This window comes from Sarcophilus harrisii, chromosome 2 (assembly GCF_902635505.1).
Source record: "Sarcophilus harrisii chromosome 2, mSarHar1.11, whole genome shotgun sequence".
Taxonomy (NCBI): Eukaryota; Metazoa; Chordata; class Mammalia; order Dasyuromorphia; family Dasyuridae; genus Sarcophilus; species Sarcophilus harrisii.
In genome coordinates, this window is record NC_045427.1 from 374,870,674 (window position 1) to 374,895,954 (window position 25,281).

General features: G+C 32.3%; 1 protein-coding gene across 3 annotated transcripts in view; it reads left to right on the forward strand.

Moving 5' to 3' along the window:
• The window catches only part of NDFIP1 (Nedd4 family interacting protein 1), a 52,426-nt gene that overhangs the window by 22,148 nt on the left and 4,997 nt on the right, over window positions 1-25,281 (forward strand). For 2 of the 3 annotated variants that reach the window (XM_031953463.1, XM_031953465.1), the window contains 6 exons: window positions 2,011-2,098; window positions 5,634-5,764; window positions 15,720-15,807; window positions 17,242-17,366; window positions 18,882-18,948; window positions 20,666-20,771. In XM_031953463.1, coding sequence (XP_031809323.1) covers window positions 2,011-2,098; window positions 5,634-5,764; window positions 15,720-15,807; window positions 17,242-17,366; window positions 18,882-18,948; window positions 20,666-20,769 — 603 coding nt within the window. In that variant the 3' untranslated portion in view covers window positions 20,770-20,771. Of the gene's footprint in view, window positions 1-2,010; window positions 2,099-5,633; window positions 5,765-15,719; window positions 15,808-17,241; window positions 17,367-18,881; window positions 18,949-20,665; window positions 20,772-20,911; window positions 20,923-25,281 lie in introns of those variants that run through there. The other variant, XM_031953464.1, reaches the window with a different exon arrangement.

Here is a 25,281-nt window from a genome sequence, read left to right on the forward strand (position 1 = left end):
ATATACATTCTAGCATTTGTATGTGCTACAGCCTGAGCTACTGCTGACCTAGAAAAGAAGGTTCTTGCTACCCAAAATCCTTGGCACTCTCATATGGTTCAATCTCAGAGATGGATATCATTTTACAGTGGAAATGAACATTAAAGAACAAATATCACTATCTGCTTTGCCATGTGCCCTAAGGATCATGGGATTTTTCCATCTCATCATCTCACCTGCAGCTGAAACCTTGTACATGTACTATATGTCCCCTTAGATCGAATGAGCTCCTGGAGAGCAGGGACCATTTTATTTTTTCAAAACTCTGTTTCCCCAGTGCTTTGCACAAAGCAAGCACTTAATAAATATTAAATTCATTAAAATGTTTATGTTTGGATAATTATATGGTTTAACTTTATTTTGAAAATTAGGCTTGTATACAAGAATTTGAAATTAAAAATTGAATAATACTAGTTAGCACATTTGCTAACTTGCACCTTGTTTTAAATGATCACATAAAGGGAATAGGAAATGAAAAATTGAAAGTAGTCTTTAACAGATAGATTTTTTTTAATTTGAGCATTTTATTTTCAAAACACATATATTTGATTTTTTTTTAACTATATTTAAGCTTTAGGTTGTGGTGTTTTTCTGTAACAGAGGTAGAATGTAAAATATATATCACTTCTTAAGACTAGAGAACCTGGCTTACTGGATCAAACGTGTTAGTATAATGATAAAGAGATCTGTAAATTAGGGATTCAAGTCTCATCTCTGACATGTAGTGGTATATGACCCTGGACAAGTCACATTTAACTTAGAAAGCTCCAGGTAATTTTCTAAGTTTACAGAACGGTGGCTGATGTGTTCATCAAGGGAGTTCATTCAAAGGGAAACTCCCAACTTTCATTGAAATCATAGGTGTGAAGCTTCCAAAATGATAGTAAAGATGGGATTAAATATTTGATCCTTAAAAATCATTTTACTTTTATATAGTGTTAAACATATTCCATGGCCTTACATTGCATTCTTAACACCAGCCAACTTATAAATCAGTATTGTTGGAGAAAAGGAAAACTGAATGGCTCAGTGCAGCCTATTACGTTGGAAAAGCTAAAAACTAATTTTTCTTATTCTAAGTTGTCACTACTGTCATCCATCAACAGTTGAACAACATAATTGCACTTTGAAATATGTGCTAAAAAGTTGTAGGGACAGTGTCTTGTATTGGGTAGGTATCTGGCCTTGATTGGGCTCCAGATCAGGAACATCTGGGTTGCATTAATGATAATAACAACAATAACATTTATATAGTGCTTGCTATGTACTAGTTATTGTGTAAGATGCTTTACAGTGATTATCTCATTAGATTTTCACAAGATATGGGTACAATTGTCTCATAAGGAAGTATGTATTATCATTTTCATTTTATAGATGAGGACACTGAGGCAAAGAGAGATTAAATGACTTGTTTAGGTTCACATCTAATAAATGTCTGAAGTTGGATTTAAGCTAAGGACTTTCTGATTTACAGCCCAGTGCTCTATAGTCCCCGTATGCTACAGATAAGGCATCTGACTTCCTAGTAACCTAGATATTTTATCCAGACTATTAATGCAGAATAGTAAAAGATTTACATTGGTAGAAGGGACTTCCTCACCAGAATTTCCTAGTGAAATCATAGGTCTGAACAAAACAAAAATGAAAATAATTGAGTATTTTGAACAATTTACTCTCATTGTCAAGTGTCTGCTGTGAGGCTAAATCATTGGTCAAACCTAGTAGAATGCATAAGCTATTTGGGATCATTAAAACGTTGAATATTTTAAATATGAAAAATTGATCTAATGAACTTGAGTTGGGAAATAGCCAAACAGAATGGTTTATATATTGTTTTATTTTCCTTAACTGGTAGCTTCTCCAGTAAGAGTGAACTATTCATTTAGTAAACATTTAAGCACATACATCAATGTCATAATATCAGAAAACTTTGAATTATTGTGAATTTGTTAAAATAAAATTTGTTTTCAGTTGCAGAATGAGGAAGAGTCTGGAGAGCCTGAGCGAGTTGTTAGTGATGCTCCTCCCCCGTACAGCAGCATCTCTGCAGAGAGTGCAAGTAAGTGGAAAAGGACTGAACTGCCTCACTCTTTTTACTCCGCAGGAAAATTTCTTTTTCTAATATATCATCACAAATGATTGCCTTGTTATCTTTTTTTTTTTTTTTTTAACTGATCTGGAATTAGGGGAAAACAAAAATGTTTGAATAGTGCTTTTGGGGCTAGCTTCATTAAATTTCTATTTGTTTAGGAGAGGCAGAGCAAAACTGAGGCTATTTGAAAATGAACCAGAGGACCAGAGGGCTAGAGGGCTATGGTTTTTTCCTTTGGTCTGTAATTTCAAGGAGTACTGGTAAAAATTTTCAGTTGGTTAATGAACAACTGGATTCTTATTTTAAAGAGTAAGAATCTTTATCTAGAGAGTCTTTGGAAGATAAATTGTTATAGCCAATCTGTTTCTGAGTAGGTAAAAATTTAGTCCTTTAAATATCAGCAAGAGTACCAACATTAAAAATTTTAACTATTTTGGCAGGAAATTTTTCCAAAATATAGATTGAACATATTTTAACTTTTTCTTGATAAGTTAGAGTCTTTGTTATGAATGTAAGTTAATGGCTTCTGCTATAATACAGTGGTGCCCTCAATCACTTTTGAAGTATGAAGGACTTTTTATAGTCTCATATTATTTTGCTTTTTGAGTTCTTTGGCCTCTAGTAGACAGACTTGGAGTTGGTTGGCTAGTTAAACAGTGATTATATTTTTGAATTTTGAGCAGTGCCAATTGTATCTGATAAATATTGTTGTGTTAACGTGCAATAGAGTTTAAGGTAGTATGCAGTATTATTGAATTATTATTGAATAAGGTAGTATTAAGTATTATTTAGGTGTGTTAAAAATGGATTCCATGTCTTTTGGAATTGGAAGCAGATTTTCTAATGGCTCTTTATTTCTATAACTCCTTTCTTTTTCAGATCTCAGAATCTTAGTTCATCATTAAGACATCAAGCAATATTTGGTTATTGATTTGGCATTTTCTTTTAGGTAGTGGTATGGCTTTTTGTAGGGAAAACCTGTAGCTAAATTTCATTGAGCTTGGCATAGCTTTTTTGGAGGGAGGGGGGAACCTATGCATTTGAGGTCAAATGACTTGCCCAGGGTCACACAGCTAGTAAGTATTAAGTGTCTGAGGCCAGATATGGATTCAAGTCTTCCTGACTTCAGGGCCGGTACTCTCTCCATTGTGCCATCTAGCTGCATCTTGGAGTAGCTATTTAAACATTATATTTAAAACATCTTAAGTTGTACATTTTAAACATATTCATAGCACTATCTGTAGAAATAGGATAATTTAGATTAATTTAGAAATAAAAATTATAAGTTTAAGCATATCTTCTTATGAATTATGTTTTCAGTAGAAAAGAATAATAGTATATAGAAAAACATACACATAGTTTTTTAAATGTCAGTAAATAATGTAAGAGCCAAGCTACTTAGGTCTTAAAACCGTATAGCTTTTCTAACTTCAATAAACATGATAAATTTTAAAAATAGGAAAATGTAATCTTGTTGAATTATAGGCCATTTTTAGTTCCCACAGGATATTGTAGGAATTTAATGAAACATGAATGTGGGGAGATATTAAAACAATTTTTTTTAAATGTTTTTTCTTTGAGCCTTTGACAATAAGGGACAGTGATCATGAAATTTCTCATTTTAAAAAGAGAAAAGAAAGGTAATTGGTGTTATACCTGAATTCTGGACCCTAGTTATCAACTATATATATATATATATATATATATATATATAAATCTTCCATTGTATTAGACCTGTCAGTTTGTAACATAAATTCATAGAATTAGATCCTTTAGGGACCTAAGAGATCATTTATTCCATATACGTCCTTTTTCAGATAATAAAACTGAAGCCCACAAAAATTAATTGGCTTTTATGGATTCTTAGTAGTAATAAAGGTGAGATTTGAATTCAGGTCTTCTGGTTCTTAAGTCATATTAATTTGTTTCCTTATCTCTGTGATGATGACAGTACTAATCTCCATGCAAATGGTGTTGGATTTGGAGTCCAAAGATCAGCCTTCAAATCAGGGTTCTGCCATTTACTGCCTGTGTGACCTTGGTTAAGCTTCTTAAACTTCTTATATGCCTCAATTTCATTGTCTGTAAAATGAGAGAGTTGAATTAGATGACTTTAGAAGTCTCTTTATCTCTAAATCTTTTATCCAATAATGACTCTTCATAATAATGTACAAAATGCATATACCTAAAAGTAAGAACTTTATTATGATATGAATGTTACCATTTATTTAAAAGATCAGTTATTTCTTTTTTAATAGTATTTTATTTTTCCAAATACATGCAAAGATAGTTTTCAGCATTCACCTTTGCAAAACCTTGTGTTCCAAATTTTTTTCCCTCCTTCCCCCAAGACAGCAAACAATCCTCTTCTAAACATATTTCCATATTCGTTGTGCTGCGCAAAATAAATCAGATCAAAAGGGAAAAAACCACGAGAAAGAAAAAAAAACAAGCAAACAAACAACAACAACAACAAAAAGGTGAAAATACTATGCTTTGCTCCACATTCAGTCTCCATAGTTCTCTTTCTGGATGCAGATGGCACTTTCCATCCCAAGTCTTTTGGAATTGCCTTGAATCACCTCATTGTTGAAAAGAGCCAAATCCATCACAGTTGATCATCACATAATCATGTTGTTACTGTGTACAGTGTTCTCTTGGTTCTGCTCACTTCACTCAACATCAGTTCATGTAAGTCTTTCCAGGATTTTCTGAAATCAGCCTGCTCATCATTTCTTGTAGAACAATAATATTCCATTACATTCATATGCCATAACTTATTCAGCCATTCCCTAACTGATGGGCATCCACTCGATTTCTAGGTCCTTGCCACTACAAAAATTTTTGTACATGTGGGTTCTTTCCCCTCTTTTGTGATCTCTTTGGGATATAGACCCAGTAGAGACATTGATGGATCAAAGGGTATGCACAGTTTGATAGCCCTTTGGGCATAGTTCCAAATTGCTCTCCAGAATGGTTGGATCATTTCCCAACTCCACCAGCAATGCATTAGTGTCCCAGGTTTCCCATATCCCCTCCAACATTTATCATTATCTTTTCCTGTCATCTTAGCCAATCTGAGAGGTGTGAAGTAGTACCTCAGAGTTGTCTTAATTTGCATTTATCTAATTAATAGTGAAAATTATTATTTCTTAATTGTAATGGAAGGGAAACCATAATCTTCTAAAACATTTTCTTTTTTTCTTTGGTATGTGGTATTACTTTTATGCATCAGGTTAGCTTATTGAATATCTTTTTCTTTAAATCAGTTTTAAAACTAGCTTGCCTTTTGAAAACATACAAGAATTGACAATAGAAGGAGCTGCCCTAAAAACATGACAGGGCAAAGATGGTCTTAGATTCAAAATTTATTTTTGATAATCTACATAGAAATCATTTAAAAATCATACCCATTGAAAGAATGCATGGCATAAGCAATAAATAAGTTATTTTAAGCTCCTTCTATGCATGTGATTTTTTTTTTTTTAACCTTTCTCTACAGCATATTTTGACTACAAAGATGAATCTGGATTTCCCAAGCCCCCTTCTTACAATGTGGCTACCACATTGCCTACTTATGATGAAGCAGAAAGGACCAAGGCTGAAGCTACCATCCCCTTGGTTCCTGGGAGAGTAAGTATTGGACATGACATAATAACTGTTCTGTGGAACTTATATTTGTTTAGTTATTTATTAGATATGAGCAAAGTGATTACTGGAAATACCAGTGATTTTGAAAGATATATTCTTTTAAAAATAGACTTTCATCTCTTGTATTAACGATGAAGTAAAGGGAAAAAATGGAAGAATCAACATGGGAAAATTCATTTCTGGATAGAAATTTCATCATGAGGGAAGAAGTGATGAAGGGGCTAGAAATGATGGAACTCTTTGGGGGATGATTAGTCCATCCTCTACTTTGTGATAGAAAAGAAAAGAAAATTTGAGCATAGTTTGACATGCACCTTTGATTTTGAGATAATATATTTTAAAGTATGCAAAAGAAAGATAGAATCTGAAGTAGAAAATTATTCAGGAGTACTAAACCTAGGAAGGATGTAGAAGATACTCAGTGATGAAATTTGGACGATTCAAAGGGAAACAGTTTCAATGATGAGGAAAAATGGGATGTGTTTGAAGAGACTTATATTAGAATGCAGGATACTTGCCAACTAATCTAGATTTAAAATACACATGCACATACAAGAATGCAATGTCCAGAAAAAAATGAATATAATGGATAGAAGCCTAAATAACAGAATGAATATTAAAATGTGACACAATCTTGTAAAAATAGTGTCAGACACTTAACGCTTCCTAGCTGTGTGACCTTAGGCAAGTCACTTAACCCCAATTGCCTCAGCAAATAAATAAATAAATAAATAAATAGTGTCAGAGATGCTCAATCTCAGAATGAGCCAAAGCCAATAAGGAAAGCTAAACCAATTAGAAGTTGTTGTCATTGTCATCATCATCATCATTATTGCTATCTTCTTCCTCTTCCTTTTTCTCTCCCTCAATGGAAAAATATCTAATTTTAGATATATTTTAGAAATTAGACATTTTGGAAAAATACCTAATTTAGATATCTAAATATGTTTAAAGTACAATAAGATGGAGTCAGAACTGATTGGATAACTGTAGCTAAAGTATAGCTGTTTAGTATCACTGGGGTAACATGTTTCCTGTAGAGAACACCAAGGATTCTGTTTGGTCCTATACTGTTTAACATTTTTGTCATTAAATAAAATTTGTTTTATTTAATTGGGTAAATTTTCAGATGGTACCAAATATGGGTAACAGAGTCAGAAACCAAAAGAATTGATGAATAAGGACATTGGGCCTAGTAAGAGAAATTCATGAGGGATTGATAAATATATATATATATATCAACCTTAAAAGTTTAAGATAAGAAGAAGCATGGTTATAAAGCAGTTGGAAAAAAAAAACAACTAAAGATTTTAATAGATTACAAGCTCAATATGAGTGAAATGTTATGTAGCAGCCAAAAAAAATTATTGGAGGTTTAGATTGCATCAAAAAGGGCATAATTTCCAGGAATGGAGAGGTGATAATCCCACAGTATTTTGCTTTCATTAAAGCTTACTTGAAGTATTGTATTTTAGTTTTGAATACCACATTTTAAGAAAGACACTGATAGCCAATAGAGTGTTCTAGAAGAAGACACACAGGGATAAAGGGCTTTGACTGTCATATGGGGATCTGTTGAAGAAACTGAATATTTAGCCTAGAAAAGAACAGCCTAGAAAAGAAAAGTCTTCCACTTTCAAGTGGGAGAGGAAAGACAGACAGACATGATCATTGTCTTCAAGCATATGAAGGATTGTCATATGGCACAGGGATTAGATTTATTTCCTTTGGCTTCAGTGGTCCAAACCAGGATCAATGATGGTCCTGCAAAGTGTGAAAGCTGTAAAAAGACAAATTTAAGTTGAGGTCAGTAAAAAATTATTAAAGGTTAGAGCTATTTAAAAATGGAATGGGCTGTTTAATGTCCCTTTCTTGGAGGTCTTTAAGCAAAGACTAAATAACTTCTTGGTGGTGGGTAATTACAGTGGAGATTCCTAGATTCCTTTATTATATGGGTTGGATTCAGCAGCCATTGAGTTTCCTTCCAACTCTCAATTTGTTTGTTTTTGTTTTTTGGGGGTTTTTTTTGCTGAAATAGTTGGGGTTAAGTGACTTGCCCAGAGTCACACAGCTAGGAAGTGTTAAATTTCAGAGGCCAGATTTGAACTCAGGTCCTCCTGACTTCAGAGCTAGCACTCTATCCACTGCACCATCTAAGCTACCCCTAATTTTCAAGTTCTAAGATTCTATGAAGCTGTTAAGGCTATTATTTTTGGGAAAGAATTTTGTGTAACACTTGACATCTCTATAAGTCTTCAGCCTGCTAAATTAATGGATAACTTTGTTAATGGAAAAAATACAGATTTAATAAGTATTTATATTCATATGAACTTTAGAGAAATATCTAACTCAGCACAACTGAGTGGGAGAGAAAAAGAAAAAGGAAAGGAAGGACAGAGAGCAAAGGCACTAGCTTTCTACTACTTGTTGTTTAGGTAGGCTAGTAGTTATCTTCCTTTTTGCTGCAATCTCTATAACCTGCAGGAGGTAAATTGGTGTGGAAATAGATAGAATACTGAGCTTAGTTAGAATCAGGAAAATGGTTTCTCATAAATTTAAATACAGATTCATACACTTATTAGCTATATGACCTGGATTAAGTTAACTTAGCCCTCTTTGCCTCACAGGTTCCTCATCTATAAAATGAACAGGAGAAGGAAATAGCAAACTGTGTAGTTTCTTTGCCAAGAAAACCCCAAAACGGGGTCATGAAGAATCAGAGACAATTGAAAGTACTGAACAGTTTTTACCTGCTTCTTAGCATCTTTTGGTATTTGCAATCAGTATCATACTTTCTACATTCCAAACTGTGTCAGATCTGAAAGGTCTGAATATCTTGTCTCATTTATAAGGAATGAGATTGCTTTGAATAAAGATCCAATTGTGTTAATTTTTCAAAAGCTGCTTTTTTCAGGGCATGACTTGTTGGTTCCTTCTCCATGATATTTATATTTCTGACAGGAACTGAGTCAGGGAGGAACAAATTATTTTGTTCTATAGTCTCCATAGCTAAATGATAGTGAAATGACTAGAACAGCCAAAGAGTTTTTACCTCAAGCTGTTCAATACTTGTGTAGAGTAAAACTAGCTGATGCCTAATCTGAACTTTGTGGGCTGGAATAGAATGGGTTGAAAGGCTGAGATGCCATCTTTAAATAGGTCCACTTCAAAGACTCTGAGTTTGGGGATTCATGATAGGACTCTCTCTAAAAGATGAAAAACTGAACCATCAACAGCATGAATGGTTCAGTGAAATATAAAAAGGTCCAGATCACTCTTAGTACCCATAAAAGCAAAGATGTCTCTGAGAAGAACATTAACTTCACCAATTTCATTGAACAGTAGCTTTGTCTCTAATATTATCCTTCCTTTTCTGTACCACCTTCTGTACTTCCTTGGTACATATTACTCAGTTATCATAACATTGTTTGAACGAAAAAGTACAGGAAATTCAGGACATTGGAGCAGAGTTTGTAATTGTATTTATCAGGCGGAAATAAACATAGGACTCTGAATATAAAATTTTCTCTTGTTCTGAGCACTAGAACATGCATTTGTGTGCTAAGATAGTGTGATAGGTTTGTGATTTCATTTGTGGGGGAAAAAAATCTCCTTTTATTTATTCATATTGACATTTTTGGAATTTATAGTTTTGCTTGACTTCAAGCCAGTTAATCCCCCAATAGTACTGTAGTATGCATTTATCATTATTATCAATAGGATTTAATAAGAGCCTGTTGGATAGAAAGGAAATTTAGAAAGATGAAGGGAACATGCTGTTAGTCTTCCAGATCTCATCCAAGGTCAAAAAAAAAAAAGCCCAATAAATTTATATATATGTATATTAAAGCTAGTTTAGAGAAGCAACAGGGTTTAGTGGATTGCATCAGGAGAGATTTGGCTTCAGTGCTGCTTGTATTGCCTACTAGTCACAGTGCTGCTTGTATAGCCTACTGCTGGCAAGTTAACCTCTAAGCCTAATTTTTTTTCATCTACAAAATGCAGTAGATAATATTTGTAGTATTTTTTGCATGGACAATATTATTCTTAGGAGCAAATGACATAATTATATAAAGTACTTTGCAAAATTTAAAGTTATGTATTAATGTCTGTCATTTTTAGATATGTGCACAGAGGGTGAGCTCCTTATTAAATGGATCCGTTTCTTAAGGTTTATTCAAAATACTAATTCATTTAATAAGAATGATTTATATGCAATATACCAGAAACTATGAAGGAAAAGAAGAACTAGAAGGTGCTATCTGGGAGTTTATAAGTTAGAGAAATACATACAAAAATTATAATGCTAGACAATACATTATGTGTCTGTCACATAAATATAAATCACAAATGCCAGAGGAATCAAGGAAGATAGCAGTTATCAATAGGGTAACAGGAGAAAGAAAGTGTTATGAAAGGTGAAATTAGGAGGGTAGAATTTTAATGGGTAAAGATAGAGGGTGATTGGAAAATGTATATGGGGAAGAAAGATATGAGTTAAAGACATGGGTTTAGGAATACATTGACTCAGAAACAGTTTTACTAAGGAAAATAAAGTTGAAAATGTCGGTTAGGCCCAGACTTGAGTGAGAGGAAGAGACAGACCTTGTATGCTAGATTAAATAATTATGGATTTCATTCTCTAATCCAACCAAGTTTTTGAATCAGTGGGATTGAATCTGTCAAAATGTAACAATGATGTTTAGAGTTATATCAGAAAAGAGAGAAAGAAACCATTTTAGGAGATTGTTACAAGGAAAGGAAGTACATTTGAAAATGTTTGAGAAATTAGTCAAAAAATAAAGGAATTGGATGGATAAAGGCTTACTTATTCTTATTTGAAGTTAGAATTAACCATCCTTATGCTTTTGAATATTCCTAAATCTTTTCTTTTGAGTTTTCTCTGCAAATGAGTTAGTTCTTAAATGGAAGCTGTTCTTAGTAAGAAAGATGTGTTAAAGGAGATGGCATTAGTTGTATCAAGATAAACCTCTCTTTAAAAATATTCCATGTTTTGAAGAATGGGGAAAGATGTAATTTGTGAATAAGAAGATAACAGTTATTTTGGATTATATAGTTGGAAAGTACCTTGGAGTCCCTCTAGTATAATTTATACCTGAACAAAATCCCTTTATAGCACATCCAGTAAGTTATCATTCAATCAAGGCAACCAATTCTATTTTTGCATAGTTATAATTGTTAGAAAGATTTTCCTCATAACAAGACTAAATCTATCCTTTGTAACTCCTATCAGTCCTAGTTCTATTTTTGAATCCAAGCAGGATAAGTCTAAATAATAATCTCTTTTCCATATGATAGCCCTTAAAGATAACCATCATGTTCTCTCCTGAATCCTCTGCAGGCTAAACATCTAATTCTTTCAACTAATCTTCATGTGGGCTTGAACTTGAGGACCTTCATTATTTTAGTTAACTTCTCTGATCTCTCTCCAGCTTTTCAGTGTTTTTTCTAAAATGTAGATCCCTGAGCTGAACACAGTACTTGTAATGTGATTTGACTAAAGTAGGGTATAGAAAGACTCTCACCTCGCTAGACCTAGACACTATATTTCTCTTAGTGTGGCTCAAGTTTACGTTATTAATTTTTTTTTTTAAGGAAAGCTCTTTTTATTCCTATGCTTTCTAGTATTTTGGTTTTTTCTTTTTCTTTTTATTCTTCTTTCCCCCCAGTTATATGTAAAAATAATTTGACATTCTTTTCAAAAAGTTTTTTCCTTCCCCTTTTCCCTAATTAAAAAGATATCTATTATATACACATGCAGTCATATAAAATATATTTCATTATTAGTCATGTAGTAAAAGAAAACAGATTAGGTAAAAAACAATAAAAATAGATAAAGTTATTTAAAAATATGCTTCAACTGCACTCAGCTCCATAAGTTCTTTCTCTGGAGGTGGATTACATTTTTGAAATTGTCTTAGATTATTATGTTGCCAAGAATAGCTAAGTCATTCATAGTTAGTCATTGCAATATTTCTGTTTCTGTGTACAATGTTCTCCTGGTTCAGCCCATTTCACTTTATACCAATTCATGTAAGTCTTTTAGGTGTTTTTGAGAGCATCCTGTTCATCATTTTTTAAAGAACAGTAGTGTTCTTTAACAATCATAAGCCAAAACTTGTTTAGTCATTTTTCAATAGATGGGCATCCCCTCATTTTCCAATCTGTTGCATTTTATGAAAGAAGGGGCACAGCGTTAAAAAGATCATAAAAGCCAAAAAAGAATCTATTTGATCTTGGAGATAAAATAGGGAGCCATTGGACTTATTGTATATTGAGTGACATGATCAGAGTTATACTTTAGGAAAAATATTTTGATAGCCAGGTGGAGGAAGATGAACTGGAATGGAGAGATCTGAGGTAAGAAAACAGTTAGGAATAATTTACCTAATTTGTAAGATTGAGCTTAATTTTATATGGAGAAAATGGACTTGAATGAAATGGAGAATTTTTGAGCATTCTTGATTGTAAAACAAAAGCCAGAACTAAGTAGAAACATTGAAATTCATTTGAACTTTTGGAAGGGGCAAAGTAGCATTTAAAGTCTTACATTCAAGGAGAAGAGACAAGTCTCCCTTTATAATCTTCAGACATACAGAAGGTTTGGGAGTAGTTTTGTTCTGTTTTGATGATCTTAAGAAAGGAGAGAAGTGAAGGAAGAAGGAATACATGAGAAAAGTAATAAGGAAGGGCAAACCACTTTTCTTTCTTGGGGTGCACTAGGAGATGATATTGGAAATATGGAATAAAGGGCATTCTTTGATTTTCACTCAGTCTCATTTGAATGAGATAAACAGATGAAGGAAACTCACACACAGACACTCTCTCACACACTCAGGGAGCTAGCTTTCATCTCTACTCATCAGATTGGTAAAGATGACATTGAACTTAACTGGAAAAGATGAAGGTGAGGACTGTTGGAGGGGAAGCAAAATACATTTCAATTTTAGAGATTGGATCAATTGTAAAGGGAATATTGAAAAGAAAGTAAGTGTAAGAACCAGTGACTTGGGGTTTAGGTGAGAAGAGAGCAGGGACAGTAGAATGGAATCAGACATTTTGATTAATGAGCATTAATGTTGATCACATTCCTTTCTGTCTATTCCCTTTAATTTGTAAAGAGCCTCTGTAAGGAGCGGAATAAACAATTAACAATCATAATTGAAATTGAAAGAAATGAATTCACAAAACAGAAGAGAATGGAATGAATTAGAAAGAAGATGATAACACGTTGTTTATAAAAAAATACCCTTGAAATAAAGATTCATATAGAGTTAAGATGATCATGTATTTTGCTTCAGGTGAACTAAAAAAGCAAGGATAGAAATAGACAGTTAAAAGAGATAAGCAAGAGGGATTATATTATAAAGGAATCCTAAATTATGAAATACTTAAGCACCACATCTAAATAAGTAGAGCAAAAGTAAATTGAGTTATAAGAAGAGATGGCACAGCTATAATATTTGGGGATATCAGTTTATTTCCATCAGACTTAAATCTAACAAAAAGATAAACTGGAAAGAATTAAGGACCTGAATAAAATCTTTAAAAGATTGAATTAATAGATCTCTGTGAATTACTGATTGGCAATAGAAATAAATATACAAATTACTCAGCTTTGTATGAACCCAGATAATGTGTCAAGATACAAAAAAGCAAAAAACCCTAAAACTTTATTGACCACAATTCAATAAAACATATGGTCAATAAAAGATCTTTGAAGAAAATATTCAAATTTAAATGAAGACCAAATAATTTAATTCTAAAAATTGCTGGATCAAATTAAAAATTACAGTCATTATCAAGAGTACTGAGAGGTAAATAATTTGTGTGGTATCATATAGCAAGTTTATGTTAGAGATAAGACTTGAACTCTGTTCTTGGCTTTAAGGTTAGCTTTGCTATACTACATTGTAAACAGTATTCTTTTTACAGTATTTGACAGTGTACAACAATCATTTCTTTTAAAACATTGAAAAGCATAAGCATAACTAAATCCTTAATTAATATAACTATTCAAACCCAAGATCTAGCTTTTCTAGTAAAATCAGAGATTATGCAGTTATTACTATTTAATACAGTTCTAGAAATGTCTGCTATATAGCTATAATAAAAGTTTATAGTTAACATTTATGTAGTGCACACTATATGCTACGCATTCTGCTAAGTACTTTGAAGCTATCTCATTTGATTTTACAAGTGAGAAAATTAAGGCAAACATGTTAAGTTACTTGCCCAAGGTTGTACAGCTAGTGAACTGTCTGAAGCTGGATGTGCACTCAGGTCTTCTGACTCCATATGCTGCAGTCTATCCACTGTGCCATTTAGCTATGTCTATAACAACTAAAAAAGAAAACAAAATTGAGGGAATAAAAATAAAGAAAAAATAAAATTATCACTTTGCAAATGATAGGATAGTTTCCATAGGTGAACCTAAGCAGATGAGTGTCAGAAGATATGAGTAGGCCAACTCTTCAAAGAAGAAAAACTTCTAATAACCATATAAAAATGTTTTTAATCATGAATAATAAGAGAAATGCATATTAAAACAACTGTGAGGTTTTACTTTACAGCCATCAGATAACTAAAAAAGGGAAAAGGACAGTTTTTGGATATGTAATCCCAGCTAAGGCATTTTTGAAGGACCTGTGAACTCAACATAGCCATTGTAGAAAAAAATTTGGAATTATTCCTCCCAAGTTAGTAAACTTTGCAAAGCTTTTGATCCAGCATTACCAACTAATATTTGGCATTTATCTTAATAAAACAAAGAAGGAACTCATTTGTTTAGGAATAGACATTTTTTGATTTGTGGCAAAGAACAAATTATGTTTAAATATAATGGAATATTACTGTGCCATTAAAAAAATAAAGGGATGAAATAAAATAATATTGAATTTTTTTCAAATGCAGGAATTTCCTTCTCACAACTATACATAATTGTATTGTATATTATTTCTCTTGCCTTTTCAGTGGGTGGAGTTCAGGGGAAGGGAAAGAATTTTGAACTGAAAATTAAATTGAATTTTCAGAAGTGAAATAAGCAGAATTAGGACAACAATTTATTTGGGAAAAAAAAAAAAATTCCTCCCAGTTACATGTAGGGTTTTGGGTTTTTTTTGGTTATATATGTACTTTTTTTTCTTTTCTTTCTTTCTTTTTTTTTTTTTTTTTTTTTTAACATATTTCCTTATGAATCATATTGGGAGAAAAAACATGAGAGAGAAAAAAACAAAAACATGGGAAAAAAGTGAACATAGTATGTGCTGATTTACATTCTAAGAACAATTTATATGAAAACTATAACATTAGTTATGCAAAAACTATAACAAGCCATGTATAATGGAAATTGTAAATTCATGTAAAATTATCTTTTTCTGTCCTTTGTATATGTCAGTGTTCAGATTGCTGGTATTTGTCATGTTCAGAATAACCAAATTCATTTTATTTACATAACAAAGTATAAACATACTAAAACTTTTTTTTTTTTCAAATTTTTTTCGGGGAGACAATCTTAATTTGTTCATTTAAAAGCAAAGTTATATGGCAATATGGTGTAGTGGCCAAGAATTTATGAATTAAAATCCTGACTCTAACCCTTACTATTTAACATCTCTGAACCTTAGTTTCATCATCTGTAACAAGGGGGTGATAACAATACATACCTCACAAAATAGTTGTGAAGAAGATGCTTTGTTAAATTTAAAGCATTCCATACACAAGAAATGTTATAGTCAAGTGCTCATGTTTAAATTTTTTATGGATTATATATTTTTTTTTAATGTATAAACCCTTCCTAATTCAAGATGAAATGAGAAATTTCTTATGTTAACACTGATTTTTTTGGTATCTGTTTTTATTTTCTCTAAGAAGCACCGAGTATGAATTTTTTTTCTCCTTTCTCTTTTCATATTAGGATGATGATTTTGTAGCAAGGGATGATTTTGATGATGCTGACCAGCTGAGGATAGGAAATGATGGGATATTCATGTTAACTTTTTTCAGTAAGTATATATAGTGATTAGAACCATTTTATTGTGTTTATCCCAGAGAGAGGAAACAAATAGTCTGAGGCATTATCATTTTTATATTTTAGTATTGTCTCATTTCCTCTTCTCTCCCTATGCATATTTATGAAAACTATAATTAAGGTCTTTATGGGGTTGCTTTAGTTTTACTCCAGTTATACTTCATTACTGTTCTTACCCCTTCCTGACCTGTTGAGCAGTCTTTTTTTTTTTTGACTAAGAAACCAGATTTGACCTTGTTCTGATTCCTTGTGCTTAGCTTTCTCTTCCTCCTTCTCTCCTTCCTTCTACTTCTCCCCTTCCTTACCTCATCTGCCTCTCCCTTTCCTTCTCTCCCTTATTCCCTTCTCTCCCTTCCTTTTTCTCTCCCTCCTTCCTTTCCTTTTTTACTTCTGCATATACTAGGAGAGTGACAATCATTTTTTTTTTTCACTATATTTAATAGTGAAGGATTTTATTAGAAGTGTTGCTTAATGTCATGGAAAACTAGAGGTTTGGGGAAGGTAAACACTTATAATTAAACAAATATGAAGAGCTTGAATACTTTAAGTACTCAGCAAATTATTTGATGCCCTAATTTAATCAAAGTTAAAAATATTTGCATGAAGTGAATAGAAAAGAAAAAAGACTAAAAATTTAGACCAGAAAGAAGTACAGGTATACATATTTAGCAAAAAAGATTTTTCACTTCAATTCTCCAAGCATTTTAAAAAAAATATACTTGGCTTTGGGAATACAGAAGCAAAAGTAAAATAGTCCTTCCTCTTCAGGAGTACTTTTCAGGAATGGGTTTGTGGGAGGACTGGAAAAGAGATCAAAGGATAGAGTAAGTGATACGACTTGTACATAGATCTATCTGTACAGTAAAACAAGGGTAGGGAGTGATTAGAGTGAAGGAGAAATCCAGTCTTAGTGAATAAAGAGTATTTGAGGAAGGAAAAAACGTTTATGAATGGGACAAATGAGAAAAGACTACATTAAGCATGTGGTACTTAAGCTCTGTCTCAGAGAATGAAAAGGATTCCTAAAATTTGAAGAGAACAGGAAGGAAAGAGCTTGTGAAAATACAGAAAAGTGGGAAATGGCAGGTTGATTTGGGGGAATAATTACCATTTTAGTTTGACTGGAATATAGATATATAAAAGGGAGTAATATGAAATAAGGCTAAAAATGTAGGTTGGAGCTATATTGTGGTGGATCCTAAAAAGCCAAATTGAGCTTGCATTTTCTTTTAGAAGTTCTAGGGACACTGAAGGTTTTTGATTAGGCTGAGTTTTTTGGAGATTTTGACATGAAGGAGGAAGGAGATCCTTTCCTGTCCTTGGGAACATTGTTGAAATAAAAAGTTTACAAACAGCTTCATCTTGCCATCTGGGTAATTGTGTATTTTTATATTTTCTCTTTTTTCAGTGGCATTCCTCTTTAACTGGATTGGATTTTTCCTGTCTTTCTGTCTGACCACCTCAGCTGCAGGAAGATATGGGGCCATTTCAGGGTTTGGTCTATCTTTAATTAAGTGGATCTTGATTGTCAGGGTAAGTTGTATAGAATAAAGGGTTACTGGGGAAGAAGTAGAAAAAAAATGAATGTTTTTTTTCTTAGTCTCTTTAATCTTTATTTTTTTCTCTTAAAATTTTGAATATACTTTTTCGTTTTGTCAGCTATCTTTTCTTTGTATAATTAAATTAAAAGCAGTTGCATTTGAATTATTTGATCAGTACTTTTTACACATATCCATACAAATATTCACAAATATTCTCAAGTTATGATCTGGAGACTGCTTTAATATTCCAGAAAGATGCTTCCTAGTAATTCTTAGGCATGTATATTTTATTAAGTTTATAATGTGAACTGTGTGTTTATTTCTGGAATTAATAGCTTTTGCTATGAAAACTGAACTGATTGATATATTAGCATGTTATCAGATCTAGATACTCCCATTGATTCTGTCAGGGTATTTTGTTTGTCTTTGTATTGTTGTGGTAACAAGTGTGTGACCAAGTAGATTTGTATCAGGGTTTTTCACTATCTCAGGATGATGCAGCGATTATAAAAATTTTAGAATTACCGCTTCTAGAGTAAGAACTGTAGAATAAGCTTTTAAAATTCCTCTATTTTCAGATTTCATAATTGCATAATTATTTTCATAAATGAAAATATTTTCTGTTGATTGTATTTTTAATTTATTAGTGCATCTTCATGGAATTGTTATAGCTCTTAAAATTCCCAAATGGTCTTAATTTTGCTCTGAAAAGTAGAAAACATCCAGAAGTTTCTACTTGTAAACATTCCCATTCTGTAAAATTGTTATACAAAAGTAGATAAAAACTTTTTTGTTCTTTGATTTATGTACTTTTCTTATTTTACACTTCTAGCTACACACATTTATCCAGATAGTCCTTTAAAAAAATTCTTTTTAAACAACATAAAAATATACCCACAGATTATTATATTTAGAATATAAAAACTTCCTTTCCTAAACTGCTTTGGCCAGTGTTGTATCTGCATGATCCCAGTACAGCCATTGAAAACTGAAGAGGGGAATAGTTAGCCAATTATTAAAATGATCAAATGAGCATTTTTGATTAATTTGTGTAGCAAACTGAAGTGATTGAATCAACCATTTGATTTGTCATCATATAAATTCTTAGATAAATTCCTGAATGGAAGAATTTTTAAAAAGTATTTTCTAAAAAGAAATTTCATTTTTAGGACATTATAATCTATAATGTGTATATATTGTTTGAAAACAATACTCTATAAAAGTTATATACAGGAGTCCATAAAAATAGAAACCATCCCATTACATGAATATTTTCCATAAAACAAGATTGCATAATCATTATCAAGCAATTACATTTATTGGCTTAGTTCATGGATCTGAAGTGTTGGTAAAATTGAAAACTACTGCTACATATAAATTGAATATGCTGCCCCCAAAATTCACTTTCTACTGAAATCCTTCACTATTTTTCATTTAGATAAAAGTATGAAATTCTATTATAGTGTATGTAACACACCTGAAAATATTTTATATTTTTATTTTTTAGTTTTCCACTTATTTCCCTGGCTACTTTGATGGTCAGTATTGGCTCTGGTGGGTTTTCCTTATATTAGGTAAGTATTTGCAAAGTACAAATGGAAAAAAAAGCCAATTCTTCGTAACATTTTCAGAATTAAATTATTTTTAGCAAACATTCCTGAGAGCTTGTTATAAAGTAATATATTAAAAAAAAAAAAAGCACAATAATAAATGCCAGATATCGAAATACCAGAAATTGAAAGGGATTAACTGCCTTGCCTAGAGTCCAAAGTCACTTAGCTGGTAACTATATGAGGCTGGATTTGAACTCTGGTCTTTCTGATTTCAGGTCTAATACTTTCCTCACTATGCCATCTGAGTTGCCTGTATGTATCATTTAGAAGCAAGATAATGTGGATTTAAGAAAAAAAAGAATTTGTAAAACTAAAAATCATGATCATTTTCCACAAAGCAAACCAAATTATGTCAATTACCAAGTGATTTCATGTTTTTTGAATAAATATTGTACTTGGAAGTCTACTGCCTCCACTCCCAAAATATTTGGCATATATTTCCTTGCCATCCCTAGTAGCAATGGCGATGATTGACTGGTGCTATACCTGATCTTGTATTTAGTGGGGCCATGCCTTGCTTTTACCAGCTCAATAATATTAAATACTTTTGCAATATAATTTACTAGGGAAAAAAGTCTCTCGTGTTATAATGTTTGTAAATAATTCTTACAAGTAGAAGGGCACTGGAGTTTGTGGAAATATTAATAGAAGATGGTGTGATATTACTTAAGGGTTAGTGTTGGAGCAGCAAACAACATTTCCAAAAATAGCAGTTGCTTTGCTTACTTTTGACAGTTACATTTTTTGAAGAGGCTTCCTGAAAGCAGCTTTTCTGAAAACAAACTCTTTCTTTTTTTCCATTTACATATTCACACAAATTGCCCAGAGATCTTGTACCAAAAAAGAAAGCTTTGAACCACTTTGGGGGGAGAAGGGGATTAGTTGGGATTGACAATCTTTTGATTTCTTTATTTTATAGGTCTGTGTGTGTATGTCTAAGTTTGTGAGGAAAAAAAAACAAACAAACAAAACAAGGACCCCAAGTCTCTGTCCTGTGGTGATTTTATTCACTCTTTACCCTTTTTGTAAAAAGATGGTGAGAAAATGGGCTTAAAACTGCTTTGTAGGTAAAAGAATCCTGCCATCTGGTGGAGAGTATTAATATGCCATAGTTAAGAAAGACCTGAAATGACATGACTGGTCAGCAGAAAAATGCTGTGGAAAATAGTAAATGTAATTCATAAAAACCTGTAAATTTGTTTTCCTTCATCTTTATTCTCAGAATTTTAACTCAGGATATTTTTCAAAGTATAAGAAGGTATTTTTATGAGTCTTCAACTGAGTATTCAGATATAAATAACGATACCAATTCTGGTTTTTTTTTCTTTATGTGCCCAGTTAGTCCATTTAAATGATGTTTCTATATTTCTTGGGTATATATTAAAAAGTACCTATGAAGTTTATCTCCAATCTCCTCTGGTCTTATTAATTAATAGGAATTATCTGTGAAAACTATTTTGGAAATACTAATTTCTCTGTTTTGATTTCTTTCAGCAAAGATATAGTTAATCTCTCCTTTCAGGGGGGCATTTCAGGTGGCCATCACAAAATGTATTTGGAATTTGGGAATTTGGATTTGTATATTAATTTTTGAAATTATATTTGGGCTTTATTTTCCTGTAAGCTTAAGTTTTTTTCAATTGTGATGAAACTTCTTTTTTTCCCCAAATATTTTTAGGCTTTCTTCTGTTCCTCAGAGGATTTATCAATTATGCAAAGGTTCGGAAGATGCCAGATACTTTTTCAACCCTCCCCAGGACCAGAGTTCTCTTTATTTACTAAAGGTATTAAAATTTTGTTTCTAAGTCATATTCCTAGTACATGTAATTTTATTAAGAATTTTTGTTTAGTTTTTTAAGCTACATCTAAATGAAATATCTAAAGTGATTTTAGCACTTGTCTCTTAAAACTGTTATATTTTAAGATTTTTTCTGGTGGAATGCAACAGGCACTCTCCCTTTGTAGCTACCCAAGAGTTTGGATATTTTTGTTGCAATTATGACTTTGGGGAATGTGGATTTATTTCCATACTAATTATCTCATATTTACCTTTTCATTGTAATTCCTCATGGTTTTAATACATTATTAGGCCACTTCTCTACATTGCCATAAAAAATATTTTTACTGTTTGTAATGAGAGTAAAAAATATATACAGTAGACTATTAAGAACACACAGAACGTAGAGGGTCCAACTTAAAGGATGTCTTACTGAAATCCTTTGAGATAGAATTCCTCTATCTCCTATGTTATAACCTAGTTTCTGTCCAATTTTCATTTTTCTTGGACCCTAAACCAGTCTTCAGTGTTCTTAGTTTGCTCCTATATAGACTGAACATCCTATCTACTTGTTTTATGTGTGTGTGTATGTATGTGTGTGTGTGTGTGTGTGTATTTGTATGTATGTATATAGTTCCCAGTATCTGTTGAGCTAAAACCTTTTTTCCCTCTGATTTTTTACTAACCAGACATAGATGCTTTTTTGATTTATTACTTTTAGACCATAGACCACTTGGTCATACAGAGGAGAAAAAAATTCTTGTGCTTAACTTGTCAAGAATTTATCATTTCATTTTAATTGAATGCGTGATTGTAACAAAGGGAGAGGGGTGTGTGTGTGTGTGTGTGTGTGTATGTATGTATGTTCAGATACCTCTATGGTAAGGGAATATTTGCTGCATTTACTTTTTATGAAATATCACACAAAGAAGCTATTATAGTTAAAGCTATCTTTTTGAGGGAAGGCTTAAGTTTTATTGCTAGAAAATGTTCATGGACTGTTAAATAATCTAACTTACTGTAAGAAAACTTTACTAAGTTCTTTGTTATATTTCTAAAAAGTTTAATGTTTCCATTGAATTTAATTTAGTCAAGCTTCAGAAACACAAATAGCTATTGGTGAAACATTGATTTAGGACTTAAAACCAGTAATGCACCTTTATAGTTTTTCCTGTTCATTGTTACTTTAAAGCTTGGAAGCAAATTTATTAGTAACAATATTTTATTCAATTTAAAAAATAATAGTATTTTAGAGTTCTTTCAAATCTAAATTCTTAGCCTTTGGGGTACTTTTAACCCTTTTTAAACCCTTGGGTTTACAATCTGTTCCTTGAGGGTGTGAAGGAGAGTCTATAACATCCTAGAAATTACATAAATATTTCTTAATGTATTTGGGACCCAAAATAATATGAAAATATTTTTTCCCTTCCATAGATTCTATAAACCTGCTGTAATGGTAGCTCCTAAAATTAGCTTTAAAGCTAGTTTTGAACTGTTTACTTTTGTTCTTTTTATCCTCTACTTAGAACTTAGAGCATTACTGAAAGACTTAAACTTCTCAAAAGAATGCCTATCAGGTGCTTGATAAAAGCTTTATTCTGTTTGTTTAAATAGGCTGAGCCAATCTTTTTTTTCTCTTGATTCTTTAGTTAGAAGAAACATTTAGTCTTTATTCAACAGTTACCAGATAATTATATTCCTCCATCTGCTTAGTTAAAACAAATTTCATATTGTGGGTATCCAGGTAATAGGGAAATTTGGGTTGGCTTCATTCTCTTTTTCTTGACAAAGACTGGCTTTGATGAGATCTTTCTCTAAATTCTATTTTTGTTAATTAGTAACTTTTTATGAAATTCTTGATGAGGTTTTTCAGTGGAGATGTTTAATTTCTAAATTTATTGTACTATGCTTTATGATTTGAAATAGAGAAAGTCTTTGGAAAATAAGGTTCTTCAAGATGGATTTACTATTTAAATTTTATAATCAGCAGTAGTCCAAAGTATTTTTTAAGAAAAAATTACATTCCTAGCAATTTCCCCAGAGTTGTAGGAGAGGCTTCCATTGAGGGGTAAAATGTTGCATTTAATTGTTTCTTTTTGCAAAAGTGACAACCACACCAAATAATCTTTTAGTAAACGTAATTCTATACTTCCTGGGATATTTAGAGATAACAAAATTTGGATGATTAGAGCTAAAATAGCCTTTAGAATTCTATTTCTAAGCCTTAGAAGCCTGAACAGCTGTGTCATGCCACAGAATTGATTTTTCTTTACTCATTGAAGGAATAGGTAATAGTGTATGTGTTTAAAATTGCATCCTAAATATATTGGGAGTTTTTCAGTGGATTAATGGTCTTATCCTTTGATATATTACATCTGTTTCTTCTAATCTATATTATTATTGAACATATCTTCTCATATATCCTCTACAGAGGTCCAGCCAAGATATTGTAGGCTTTCTTTCATCTGATTGTTTTGTTAATATTTGTACACACTAGTGCTGTACTTGGAATATCTTTTTCCTGTCCCTCTCCACACATGACCAACCTGTTTACTCTTTGGATAATTCACTTCTTTAAGTGTGGTGGTTTTTCTTGGGGGGCAGCCTTAGTCTCAGTTGAAATAAATAATTATTCCAAAATCTCAGCCAGCTGCTAAAAATTGCAAACGTTTATTTCTCCTTCTGTATTAGCCCGGTTAGTTGAGGCCTAACTCTCTGCCTGGCTCCAAGAGATCTTGCAGTTTTGTCCTTGGCTTCTGCCTCTGCTTTCTTCAGCCTCCAGCCAGCTCCGACTCATGGCTTCTCAATCTCCAGTCTGTCCCACCTGAAGAAGTAGCCTCAAGCTTCAAAAGCTCCCTATATTTATGTGATCTCCCAAAGGTTAACTCCGCCTTCTGGAGGGAGAGGGATTCTGGGTTATCTCCCAGAGTGCTCTCTGGTTCTAAGGGAGGTGTGAATTCAGCTCTCATACTAGCCCTGAACTCTCCGGGGTAACTCCATTGAGTACTTAGATACTTGAGCTCTTTAAAGGTGTGAACACAAGCATTGTTCAATCAGTTCCACTTAGTATCTTGTTTCAAGTTCTGGCCCAAAATAACTCTTAAGATTAAATTAACTCCAATGTCTTTAACACTTTGTAAAGAAATTTCTTAACACTTTAGTAAAGATTCCAACATTTAAGGATGCTTTTGTGCTGTCACATATATCTTATCATTGGAAATGATTTCATTCTGTTTACATCAACTATAAAGCATTCCATTATTTTTTGGATTACTTGAGATATTCTTTGAGATTGTGGTGTCCCATGACGTGTAGTCACAGAATGTATTAATATTGCTGTGTGTGATGTTGTCAGGGAACAACTTGGGATCATTGAAACAATTGTATGTTTTTCCCAAAATGTGATCCTGCCTCATCTATCAAGATCTGGACCTATCCCAGCATCTCTCAGCAGTGCTTGTCCTCATGGACCAACCCAGTAGAATGCTATCTACCTAAGTGTTAAAATCTGGGCAATATATGCCTTCATCACTTGGTTTTCTTGTGTTAGATTGCTAGGACAATCACTTTGAGATTTTTGAATGAGATTTTGTAGTATTTAAGGGTTCTGAAGTGTACACTAAGCACAATGTCATTTTCAATAGGAATAACTAAAGAATTTTATCATCTGTGGGAATATCCTATTTGCATACGTGATTCAGAGCAAACACATGTCTTTTTAAATTCTTGCTTTATGTTCATTCTTATAGTCTCATTGAGCAAGGTTATCTCTTAATTTACATTTATCATATAACTCTGTAAAGAGACACTTTGTTAGGTAGGTAGTGTTTTCCCCTACTTTCTGAACTATAATTTTGTTCCATTGAATCAAATGCTTTTTTGTAATCAACAAATATTAAACTAGCAAGATCTTTTATTTTCTGTAATTCTTAATTAATTGTGACTATGAGGACATAGCTGTTATAGAAAATTCTCTGGAAAAGGCTTCCTATTTCTTATATTTACTTTGTAGCAGAGAATACATTCTTGAAAAGAAAACAAAGGTAGATATGTTTTTTTAAATAACTTCTCTAGAGCAAAAGAATAAGCTTTGTTTGATATAAAATAGGTATATAATGAATGCTTGTTGATTTTTTTTTTTTTAAATTTAATAGCCTTTTATTTACAGGATATATGCATGGGTAACTTTACAGCATTAACAATTGCCAAACCTCTTGTTCCAATTTTTCACCTCTTACCCCCCCCCCTCCCCTAGATGGCAGGATGACCAGTAGATGTTAAATATACTAAAATATAAATTAGATACACAATAAGTATACATGACCAAACCGTTATTTTGCTGTACAAAAAGAATCAGACTCTGAAATATTGTACAATTAGCTTGTGAAGGAAATCAAAAATGCAGGTGTGCATAAATATAGGGATTGGGAATTCAATGTAATGGTTTTTAGTCATCTCCCAGAATTCTTTTTCTGGGCATAGAATGCTTGTTGATTAATTGAATAAAGGAGGTCCTG